This window comes from Bubalus bubalis, chromosome 19 (assembly GCF_019923935.1).
Source record: "Bubalus bubalis isolate 160015118507 breed Murrah chromosome 19, NDDB_SH_1, whole genome shotgun sequence".
NCBI classification, from domain to species: Eukaryota; Metazoa; Chordata; class Mammalia; order Artiodactyla; family Bovidae; genus Bubalus; species Bubalus bubalis.
The window spans coordinates 38,203,933-38,216,725 of NC_059175.1; the positions used below are offsets into that span (position 1 = coordinate 38,203,933).

General features: G+C 43.4%; 1 protein-coding gene across 4 annotated transcripts in view; it reads right to left on the reverse strand.

Annotated features, from left to right (window-relative positions):
* Positions 1-12,793, reverse strand: part of SPEF2 (sperm flagellar 2) — a 209,611-nt gene that overhangs the window by 19,483 nt on the left and 177,335 nt on the right. For 2 of the 4 annotated variants that reach the window (XM_025270630.3, XM_044932613.2), the window contains exons 30-32: positions 12,436-12,542; positions 11,149-11,331; positions 3,681-3,773 (exon numbers count right to left, since the gene is read on the reverse strand). In XM_025270630.3, coding sequence (XP_025126415.2) covers positions 3,681-3,773; positions 11,149-11,331; positions 12,436-12,542 — 383 coding nt within the window. Of the gene's footprint in view, positions 1-3,680; positions 3,774-11,148; positions 11,332-12,435; positions 12,543-12,793 lie in introns of those variants that run through there. The other 2 variants (XM_025270631.3, XM_044932615.2) reach the window with 2 other exon arrangements.

Genomic DNA, 12,793 nt, shown 5'->3' on the forward strand with positions numbered 1-12,793 from the left:
TTCTGAGCCCCATAAACAGTACGAAAAAGGAAAAGAAATGATACCAGAAAATGAACCCCCCGCCAGGTCGGTAGGTGTCCAACATGCTCCTGGGAAGAGAGGAGAAATAGCTTCAGAAAGAATGAAGAGGCTGGACCAAAGTGGAAATGACGCCCAGTTGTGGATGTGTTAGGTGGTGAAAAAAAAGTGATGCTGTAAAGTACGATATTGCATAGGAAACTGGAATGTTAGGTCAATTGTAAATTCCAAGGAAAACTGGAAGTGGTCAAACAGAGACGGCAAGAGTGAACATCGACATTTTAGGAGTCAGTGAACTAAAATGGATGGGAATGGATGGATTTAATTCAGATGATCATTATATATACTACTGTGGGCAAGAATCCCTTAGAAGAAATGGAGCTGCCCTCATAATCAACAAAAGAGTTCCTAATGTAGTATTTGGGTGCAATCTCAAAAATGACAGAATGATCTCAGTTCATTTCCAAGGCAAACCATTCAACATCACAGTAATCCAAGTCTATGCCCCAACCACTGATGCTGAAGAAGCTGAAGTTAACTGGATTCTATGAAGACCTACAAGATCTTCTAGAACTAACACCAAAAAAAATATGTCTTTTTCATCAGAGGGGATTGGAATACAAAAATAGAAAGTCAAGAGATACTTGGAGCAACAGGTAAGTTTGGCCTTGGAGTACAAAATGAAGTAGGCCAAAGGCTAACAGAGTTTTGCCAAAAGAAGGCACTGGTCATAGCAAACACCCTCTTTCAACAACCCAAGAGACAGCTCTACACATGGACATCATCCGATGGGCAATACCAAAAACAGATTGATTACATTCTTTGTAGCCGAAGATGGACAAGCTGTATACAGTCAGCAAAAACAAGACCTTGAGATCACTGTGGTGAGCCATCAACTTCAGTGAGATCATCAGCTTCTCATGTTGGAATATGTGGAGAAGAGATTATAACCAAAAAATGTGTGAATTTGAGCATGATGAATTAAATTACCTTTTCTCAGGATATTCCTGTAAATTTTTTAAAACACTTGGTATTGTGTGGCCAGCTGGGAGGCCAGGACGTGGCTGAGCCTCATCAGTTACAAGGAAGTGCACTGTCACTGTCAGGAGACAATGATGTGACTGCAACACACACGTGTCTCAGGGATCCTTTTTTGGATGTAAAGAGACTTTCACCCAGTGCCCGGGACTCATCCGAACTCATGGACAGTGACAATGACCTATCTCCAGGAGCCCTGCCAGTCCTGGATCATAGAGAATACAGGTGACAAGCAGGAGAGCTGGGTGTGGCCCTAGACTTAAGCCCTCTTCTTAAGCCCTCTTAAGAGCATGCAGAAGCCCTGGCAGGTGAAAGAACCTCCAGTTCAAGGTCCTACGGTGATTCCTGGCAGAATTAGAACATAGCCCAGGGGTCCTGACCCTTAGAATTCCTCTTTATGGGGTGTTTTCCCCCAATTTGGTCTTTGCTATTCTAATAATGGTCAAAAAGTAAACTTATTATTTTGTTTTATGTTTTCCCTTTGTGCAACTTCTTTAGGATGTTAACCATTAAGGGTTGTTTCACCATGTAGGGTTAGCGTGGTTAGCTTCTGTTTAGTTGACACTTACATAGGGCCTACTGTGTGCTGATCACTGTTCTAAATGGGCCACACATATGAACTCATGCTGTACAACAACCCCAGCAGCAAAGGATGAAAATAAAACCACGGCACAGAGAGGTTAGGTAACTCCATCAAGACCTCACAGCTTGTCAGCCATGGCATCTGTGCTTTTAGTCCCAGTTGAAGGGTGTTGAGATTTATGTAATGTTGAGCATCCAGTCTGTGGGACAGAGAGGCATGGAAAATTCCACTCCCTTTTGTCCTCTGGACACTACACACACACTCTCACACACATCTGTCAGCCATCCTTTGCCCCATTATTGTTCAGCTGCGAAGTCATGTCCGATTCTTTGCCACCCCATGGACTGCAGCATGCCAGGCTTCCTGTCCTTCACCAAGTTTGCTCAGACTCACTCTCCATTGAGTCAGTGATGCTCTTTAACCATCTCATCCTCTTTGCCACTTTTTCCTCCTGCCCACAATCTTTCCCAGCATTAGGGTCTCTTCTAATGAATCTGCCCCATAGGGCACATCTTTCTCAGACTTTGTGGTCCTGCCTCTATCCTCTGCCACACACTTTATTCCAGCAGTTTGGGCAGCAGCAGATGGGAGCCATACTCCTCCTTGGCACCCAGAGGCCTCTCTGGCTTCCCTGCCTTGCAGTCCTTAGGGCTGACCAGCATAGGCTGCCTCCTGCTTTCAGCAGCTCCATGAGCAACTGAAAGGCTCTGCTGTGATGGACATTTCTAACCACTTCTCGCAGAAAAGGAAAGTGCTTTGTACTTGACATCCTATTCAGACTACTGTCGTCTTCCCACAGAATGAAGAACCTGTTTCTATATAGATATGCTTTCCAAAGCTTTACAACTCAGTCCTCGGGTTGTAAAACAATCAACAACAACCAAAACAAAAAGCTGCCCCACAACTGCCAGCCTCATGTTTTGAACTTTTTTGGTAACTGACCCCTTTCTTTCACCTGCTCTCCTGCTAGCATCTAGCAGAGATGCTTGAAATATGTGTCCAATGGAAGAGAATTGCTCACTTTCATGTTACAACAAGTCATGTTCAATTTTGCATTGTAATTTTACACTAATGGCTGGCTGAATTGATTAATCAATACACATAGCTTGCTGTCATTTCTAAATCTACCGTCCAATGTTTCTCATATCTTATCAAACTTCATTGTGTTGGATATAGTGTTTCATATTTCATTGTGTTTCATATTTTTAACATTTATACTGAAGTCAGAATAGTTTTCAGATTTTAAGATCTTATATACTATTGTGGCCTCAGGGATAGAAGTTAATGATAGAAGTTAACGGCCAAAGTGTTCATTTAGGATTTTCCATAACATGATATGAAAAGCCCAAATGAATTTTTTGGCCAACCCAATAATGATGATGATATTTTTGATGATAATAATAATCTGATGGGTATGCAAACTCTTGGAATGTTACATGAGTTAGTCAAAATCAAAGAGAAATGAACAAAGGCACATATGGGTAAAAGGCAGTTCTTATCCAAAGCTTTTACAACTGTAAGGACCTTTAGTGAAGAATATGCTCAGTAACAGCTGATTTGCTAGATGAGAAAAGTGAAGCCCAGAGAGCTTAAGGATGTTGTCCAAGATCACACAGGGAGTTAACAGGAGGACTGTTTAAGATTTCGACCACTGCCTCCTCTCCAGACTCCTCTGTACTGCCGCCTTGTACTCAGTTGCTTGGTCTTGTTTGACTCTTTGGGACCCCATGGACTGTAGCCCACCAGGCTCCTCTGTCCATGGAATTCTCCAGGCAAGAATACTGGAGTGGGTTGGGCATTTCCTTCTACAGGGGATCTTCCTGACCCAGTGATTGCACCTGAGTCTCTTGTGTCTCCTGCATTGGCAGGCAGGTTCTTTACCACTAGTGCCACCTGGGTGAATATTAAACTCTACACTTTGGGAATACATTAAAGGAACGGGGGATGGGGATGGAGTCTAAGACTAATTACACAAGAAATTGATCAATGTTACCGTGATATGGTGCCACATACACTTTTTAAAAAAGACCTCAGTAATTACCTCTATAAGATGCTCCTGCCTATTGAATGGCAGGGGTTCAAGAGGATTTTCTGGAATTTTGATATCTTCATCTCCTGTAAACCACAGGCCAGCCTACACAAAAAACAAAAATAAGAATCATTAAAGTTATGCTGAGATATAACTGTTGCTTTCAGAGCCACAGAGGTTGAATTGATCTTTGCAAGATGTCTAGAGCAGAGGTCCACAAAGTAAGGTGCAGAAGCCATGGGGGTGCTGAAGCAAACTCTGAAATTCCATTCATGTGTATGAGATCTCATTCTTTTGTAATAATTTTTTAAAAAATTGATAATGTATAGAATGCATTAGTGCAGTAGTACACATGAATGATTTATAAATGAAAACCCACAGGCCAGGGCACCAGCTGCACTCTGACTATGCTGTAACTGTTGGAGTGTCCAATGAAGCTTGGAGGTCCTCACCCTGGATGTGGATTGCACAGCAATATCGTGGCTCAGACAATAAAGAATTCACCTGCAATGCAGGAGACCTGGGTTCGATCCCTGGGTGGGGAAGATTCCCTGGAGGAGGGCATGGCAACCCACTCCAGTATTCTTGCCTGGAGAATCCTATGAACAGAGGAGCCTGGCAAGCTACAGTCCATGGGCTTGCAAAGAGTTGGACATGACTGAGTGACTAAGCACACTCTGCTGGTGTCTGTGTCCTCCACCACACTGCACGTGTCCTGTCCATGTTTGTATATGTCTTGGAGCCTAGTGTCCTGCTGGGGCATGTTGTTGGTGTTGGAAATCTTGGCTAAGTGACTGACTGACTCAAGAGCTCAAGGACCGATTTTGAAAAGACAGCACTTGTCCTCAGCCCATGTCTGACACTAATTACCAAATCCCTTGATTGCTATCTGGGGATGCCTTGCCCCTCTCCCCTTTTCCCCCACCCCACTGCTCCCATGCTGGTGTAGAGCCCTGTTGCCTCCATCATGAGCTGCTCCAGCAGACTTCGAGCTGTCTTCATTTCCAGTCTCTCTCTTGTTTGTTTCAACTTAGACCATTCGACCATATCAATTTTCCCTGAACTTGATTCTTGTCATGTCAGCCTCTACTCAGAACCATTTCCTTTTCTTGCTGTTTTGCTCACATCATTCCTCCTCCAGGTGATTACCTGTCCACCAATGTCAACCTGCTTATCTCTCCAGACCCAGCTTAAATTACACCTCCTCAGAGAGGTCCTCTCGTCTTTATTCTCTCCTCTAAACTCCAGTTTGACTTGTTTATATCACACATTTGGGCATTCAGTACGTTTTGGGTTGCCTCATTCATATTTGCTATTGAACATCAGGTATTACTTCCTTGGGTTCAAAGAATGTGTCTTGCCAAGCTTCCATATGGCAAATACTTTTGTTCCTAGGTCTTGTTCCCTTGCTGTCTTCCACACTGACAACCTACCCTTGGCACTGCCTACTGCCAAGAACCATTGGCAGGTCTAATCTGACTCTGGCCTATGCTTTGTGCCTTCTTTCCTTCCGAGAATTACCTGTGCTGGGAGAGAAGACTGGAGTGGCGCTGGGTAGCTTATAAGAGGATGCAGCCTCCAGAGATGGAGACTGGATTTTCATTTAGAACAGAGGAGTGCTGGGTGGGAGATTCTGGCCATGCATAAGCGTGTGAGGGAGAAGATCCAGGAGAAGCTAGGGTCCAGCATGGGCTCAAGTTTTGAATGTAAGTGCTTTGCTTTGCCCAGTGGCTAAACTGTTGACAGTAACTATCACTCCATGGGGGCTTCCCTGGTGGCTTAGATGGTAAAGGAACTGCCTGTAATGTGGGAGACCTGAGTTCAATCCTTGGGTCAGGAAGATCCCCTGGAGAAGGGCATGGCAACCCACTTCAGTATTCTTGCTTGGAGAATTCCATGGACAGAGGAGCCTGGCGGGTTACAGTTCATGGGGTCAAAAAAAGTCAGACATGACTGAGTAACTAACACTTTCGCCTTTATTTCACCACTCCATGGAGAATAGAGAGATGAGGAGCACAGTTAACATTCATGCTTTGGGACATGATGGAGTGACAAAGCTCAGAATTACCTCCTGCCTAAAAAAATAAGAAAAATGAAAAATATATATATATAACAATTATTCCAGACATTGAACAACAGGCAACACAGGATGGTGATTCCTGAAATAAGGAGAACAATGAGGAGCCCAACTATGGTTCAGGCTACAGAGCCAGGGGAGGCATCCAAATCGAACTGGGATGTCCTGCTGGGCTGAGAAGATAGACTTGGATTTGAGGGAAGGGTAGCTCCACGGGTAGCTCAGTTGGTAAAGAATCTGCCTGTAGTGTAGGAGACCTGGGTTCCATTCCTAGGTTGGGAAGATTCCCCTGGAGAAGGAAATGGCAACCCATTCCAGCATTCTTGCCTGGAGAATTCCATGGACACAGTAGCCTGGCAGGCTACGGTCCATGGGGTTGCAGAGTCGGAGACGACTGAGCCACTAACAACACTAACCACTATGATGACTATTAATAGAATTTTCAGGGAAAAACACTAGAGGTGCACAGAAAGAGAAGGTGAGCCCTAGAGATGTGCAGAAAGATCTCCTCAAGTCTTGGCTGAGAGCTGACTTGTGCAGATGTGTATGGAAAATACCAGAAGTGGGAGAAAGAATCACAGGAAGGGGGTAAGTTTAACAATTCCTAAAACTTACATAGGGCTGGGACTATATTACCACCAGGGAAAATGTGACCACCAGGCAGGGAAGGACCTTCTGATGCATAAGGTGTTCAGTAGTGTCCCCAGGAGGATATTGCCTGAGTTGTGGGCCCAGAATGTTGTTATTTAGTGGTTCAGTCGTGTCTGACTCTTTTGTGACCCCATGGACTATATAGCCTGCCAGGCTGCTCTGTTGATGGGATTCTCCAGGCAAGAATACTGGAGTGAGTAGCCATATCATCCTCCAGGGGATCTTCCCAACCCAGGGATCAAACCTGTGTCTCCTACATTGGCAGGCAGATTCTTTACTGCTGAGCCACCTGGGAAACCAGGGCTCAATTAGCCCTATGATAAAAGGCTGTTTTGGACCCACCCTTACCAATCTTAATGTAACCTTGAAAGGATAAAACTGATTGCACATAACATTATTGCATGCCCAATAATATTTAAAGGCATATAAAATTGGGCGCTCAGCCATATAAAATTTGTAACATGTGGCATTCCATACAAAGGCATTCAAAAAAGCCAGAAAATATAACCCATAGTCAGAAGAAACATCAACTAATAGGAATGAACACAGCAATACATAGATGATAGAATGAACAGACAAGGATGTTCATTTAGGTCTTCTAAATAAATATGCAGAGTACATCATAAGAAACGCTGGGCTGGAAGAAGCACAAGCTGGAATCAAGATCGCCGGGAGAAATATCAATAACCTCAGATATGCAGATGACACCACCCTTATGGCAGAAAGTGAAGAGGAACTCAAAAGCCTCTTGATGAAGGTGAAAGAGGAGAGTGAAAAAGTTGGCTTAAAGCTCAACATTCAGAAAACGAAGATCATGGCATCTGTTCCCATCACTTCATGGGAAATAGATGGGGAAACAGTGTCAGACTTTATTTTTTTGGTCTTCCAAAATCACTGCAGATGGTGACTGCAGCCATGAAATTAAAAGACGCTTACTCCTTGGAAGAAAAGTTATGACCAACCTAGATAGCATATTGAAAAGCAGAGACATTACTTTGCCAACAAAGGTCCGTCTAGGTCAAGGCTATGGTTTTTCCTGTGGTCATGTATGGATGTGAGAGTTGGACTGTGAAGAAGGCTGAGCGCCGAAGAATTGATGCCTTTGAACTGTGGTGTTGGAGAAGACTCTTGAGAGTCCCTTGGACTGCGAGGAGATCCAACCAGTCCATTCTGAAGGAGATCAGCCCCGGGATTTCTTTGGAAGGAATGATGCTAAAGCTGAAACTCCAGTACTTTGGCCACCTCATGCGAAGAGTTGACTCATTGGAAAAGACTCTGATGCTGGGAGGGATTAGGGGCAGGAGGAGAAGGGGACGACAGAGGATGAGATGGCTGGATGGCATCACTGACTCGATGGACGTGAGTCTGGGTGAACTCCGGGAGTTGGTGATGGACAGGGAGGCCTGGCGTGCTGCGATTCATGGGGTCGCAAAGAGTCGGACACGACTGAGCGACTGAACTGAACTGAACTGAACTGAAATAAATTTTATTTGTTCAAGGAGATAGAGGGAAAAATTGCATATGATGAAGAGAGAAATGAATGATATAAAAAAGATCCAACTTAAACTTCAAGAAATAAAAGTATATTTCCAATAAAAACACACTGGATTGCATTAATCACAGATTTGGTGCTACAAAGGAAATGATCAGTGAATGGAAAAAATGGAGGAGTAGAAATGAATACAAAATAGAATTAGAGAGAAAATAATGAAAAAAAAAAAAAGAATCCAGGATCAGCAACTTTGGGACACACATGTGATTGGATTTTGAAAATGGTAGTGGGGGGAGTATGAAAAAAAACTTCTGAAAATTTCCAAATTTGCAAAAACTGCAAACCCACAGATTCAAGAAGTTCAGTGAACCCCAAGCAAAATAAATGTGAAGAAAACCACACTGAGGGACACAATAATCAAATTGCTGAAAACCAGCAAGAAAGAGGAAATGTTAAAAGGATTCCTTTTCATCCCCAATTTCTCTACCGTCAATTCCGTATCCAGTTGTTTCAACACAATGTGTTTCAACACATTTCCCCTGCTTCTTAAAATCAAGAATTCATTCAGTCACATAAAAAAAATATAATAGATGTATTTTAAAAATTAGGAAGCTGTTTCAAAGTGTTTCACACAACAAGAGTGCCAGAGAAGAAAGAACCTAATTAGAGAACAACTTGTGCTTTTTAAAAAGTTGCCCAAGAAAATTTTGCCGTGTGAAATGGTACACGTGAACTGTAGGGTTGGGTTTAAATTGATCAAGCAGGGTTTAGTCAACCACATCCTGCCCCGCTGGATAATCAGGGGATTTCTCCTTGAAATGTGGAAATGTCCCTTTGTACTCTCTTGCTAAAATATGGCCAAGGAATTTGAGGTTTACTTTTCTTAGAATAAGTGCTGTGCTGTTTGGATCCTAGAACATCTGACTCATTAAGCCTGTGATAACATGCATTCTCACTGAAAGAAGGTGAGTCGAGAGAGTTCGCCATCAAAGAATTCAGCGTGAGTGTGACTAGACACCCACACACGAGAGGCCAGCGTGTCACAGCTGCCTGAGGGCCGGGAGCAGAGGCAAGGCAGTTTCACGCTCGTGTGGCTCAGCCCAGGTACACAGTCAGAGCAGCTTCACAAACCCTGTGTCTCATTCCATTTTAGAAGCTGGGGAAGTCAACACATTCTTAAGTGGTGGTTGTGGTGAACGTGCAATTAGTCAAGAAAAGAAAAAAATAAATAAAATAAAAAGCAGAGTAGAGAGTCTCTCTCTCTCTCATTTCCCCCCCGCCCCCAGAGAACTTCATTTCAGCAATGCAATTGTACTATTTGGCTATTCTAAGGTGACATTTTCCACAAATCATAACATATTGCTGAAGCAGCTGTTTTGACATTCCCATAAAAGAACTCTGTATTGCGGTGTGATCTGGCAAGTGCTGGGAATATGTAAGTCACGTGGGGAAGTCAAGTAGGCCTCTCCAATGGCTTCTTTGTCATGGGCTTTCTGAGGAGTGGGCACTGGGTGGGCCAGAGGCGAGGGAAGAGCTCAGAAATCAACTGCTCCCAGAACCCAGGTGGTGTTCTGATATGTGTATTTGAGTTTCTGTTTCATGCAGCAGTCAACTTTCTCTAAGAAATTCACACCTTTGGTGAAGGAGCTTTCTGGTTTTACTCAGCACTTGTTGGTACAAATTACCAACACCTATGTTCAACTCATGTTTGTGCAAAAAGATGTTTAAATGGATATCCTGTGTTCACTGGCACATACTGCCAAGAGTGAAGGTTGGTACTTTCGTGACTGCACGCTTATTAAAATCCTAAGCCAACAAGTTTTGCTCTGCTGTTTGTGTTTTTACACAAAATCATCTTTAGAAGTTGTAAGTCCAGGTCCAGGACAGTGAAAGAATTCACAGATTGCTGTACTTGGGAAGTAAGGCAGCCCGGTCAGTTATGTGTCTTTCTTCATCAGCCTTGAAGAACCTCTTCAATGTGCCAGTGCTGTCTCCTCTGGCTCAGCTGTCTGAGTGTGGGAATGTCAGGGTTGTCTATGAGCACGTTATCCATTAATTGAGGAAGAAAAGAGAAGCAGGAAGAGATGTGATCTTTCAGTGGTGAAATATACAGGAGATACAGGCACTGAGAGATTATCACCCTGATTCAAAATCAGCACCTTATGAACCTTTCGTGTCTACCAGCTTTGCGAAGTGGTGGGCACTAAGATAAATTTCTTTGCTGTTGTTCAGTTGCTCAGCCGTATCTGATTCTTTTGCAATCCCATAAACTGTAACCCGCTAGGCTCCTCTGTCCATGGGATTTCCAGGCAAGAATACTGGAGTGGGTTGCCATTTCCTTCTCCAGGGGATCTTCCTGATTCAGTGATTGAACCCAGTGTCTCCTGCATTGGTAGGCAGATTCTTCGCCACTTTAGGGAAACCTTGAATTCCATTAGCAGACACAAACTAAGTCATTTACACCCTTCTTGGTTATGGTATTTCATTCTAACTCACTCTCTTCTTACTCAAACTTCTCAAAAGACGAATCAACTGTCTTATCTTCACTTCCTAAAGAACAATTTATTCCATCAATCCTCTGCAATCTAGATTCTGTACTCTCTTCAAATTGTTCTGGTGAGGGTCACAGTTATATCCTATCTGCAAATCCATTGGCCAGGTACCATGTTACTGGATTATCCATCACTGTACTCACTTCTCTCGGGTGATCTTATCCATTCATAACTTCAACATTTGCCTGACTTCTGCATCTGCCATATCAGGTGGGACATTTCTGCCTGCATTTCCCACAGACATTTCAAAGTCAACTTGTCAAAAACCATCTCATCATTCAGCACGCTCATGATCAAAGGGAAAAAAAAACCAAAACCCTGCCCTTTCCCTGTCTGTGTTAGCTGTAACTGTTGTTGCGACTCACAGAGTATTGGGTCTTGGGCATTGGGCTGATTAAAACCTCTGCAGGCGAGTCTAATGAAAAGCCAAGGTTAAGAACTTGGGAGGAGGACAATGATGTTTGCTGTGATTTCTTTAAGAGCCCTTAGCTCTGCAAGCAGTTTGGACTTTTTCAGACCCTCCCTTTTCCAGGGGGGTGAAGTCAGGGTAGGTGGGAGCAGGACTTCTGCCTAGGACCTGGGCAGTACCTATGCTGCCTCTGGGAGCCTAAACATGGGCCATGAGACCTGGCATGGTGAGATCAGGGAGTAATACACTTCTTAGGTCAAAAGTACTCTGATAGTACTCCGCCAGGGGCCAGGAGTGACCTGCTTATACTGTTCGTAAGTGACGGTGCCCAGCTGCTCCGTATCCAGGGCCTTGAACCTCTGCAGGGTCTCCAGAAGCTCCTCCTCCAGGGGGATGGGCCAAGGCAGCGCTACTACTAACAAGAATTTCCGCCAGTCCACCGACTCCGAGTTTGTTACCAACAAAGATGCTAACTCCTGCAACTAGAAGAAAACAGGAAATGCCATTGGGATATTTGTATGATTCTCTTGTGACATTCTACCTGCTTGCATTTCATAGTGAGAGGTTCTGGCAAAGGAGGTAAAATTTTTAGCTTGGTTAATACAGTCAGAGCTGACTTGCTCCCTCAGGTTCTACCAAGCAATCCATGCCAGACAGAACCTAGAGAGTGTTTCCATTTTTGATTCCTTGACATTTGTGGGTTTTGCTTACTGTTATACAAAGAACTGGATTTCCCAGGTGGCACTAGTGGTAAAGAAACCGCCTGCCAATGCAGGATACGCAAGAGATGTGGGTCTGATCCCTGGGTTGGGAAGATCACCTGGAGGAGGGCATGGCAACCCACTCCAGCATTCTTGCCTGGAGAATCCCATGGACAGAGGAGCCTCGCAGGCTGCAGTTCAGGGGTCACAAAGAGTCAGGCACGATTGAAGTGACTTAGCACACACAAATGCACACAAGGAATTAACGTTTGTGACCATAGTACATTTTGTACCTTCCCAACAGAGGTGGAATAAAGATGATATAAATGTGGGAGGGCTCAACAGCTTGTAGAGAAATATTCTTAAACCATCTTGTTTTCTTAAGGAGCAGAATATGATGAAAGCAAGCCTGAATCATCTACTGTTACTTGTTAGGATCACTCCATCTGGTAGTAATAGATACAAACTCATTGGCTGACCCTCACAGTCTCTGTAAGGTTTCACTGACTGTCAGCATCATCACTTGTTTTCAAATACTGTGCCTGAACATACTACATGTCTTAACTTGAAGTTCTTTCATTTGTTTATTCGAGTTTATTGGCTGCCTACAATGTGGGAGACCCGGGTTTGATTCCTGGATTGGGAAGATCCCCTGGAGAAGGCAATGGCAACCCACTCCAGTACTCTTGCCTGGAAAATCCCATGGATGGAGAAGCCTGGTAGGCTACAGTCCATGGGGTCACAAAGAGTCAGACACGACTGAGTGACTTCACGTTCTGCTAAATGTTAGATACTGTGAATGGACTGGTTATTTTAAAACTATTGACTTATCAATTAAAGAAGAGAATTCTCAAGGCTTGAAACCCAAACAAAATTGAAGCTTACTTCAGGTTGAGTGAGGTTCATCCAACTACTAGGAAAGTTGTTTGTTCCAAGGTTCAAGGTTACCAAATCCAGCAGAAGGTCAGCAAATGCTTTATTTCCTATTATACCTACAATACAAGGAGAAATATTTTTTGGTGTTATTATATGATCTGTTTCTTTTGCTAAAAATTGAATAAATAATGGATATTTGTATAATCATTTTATTCAAAACTTCAACCTTTAGAGAAACATTAGACATTTTGAAAATACAAAAATATTAATCAATTTCCCGATTCTCTTTCATGGTTGTTTCTCGTCTAAGTCAACATGTCTTTTTTGGCTTAGTGATAACTCATTCCAGACTGGGTAAAATACTGAG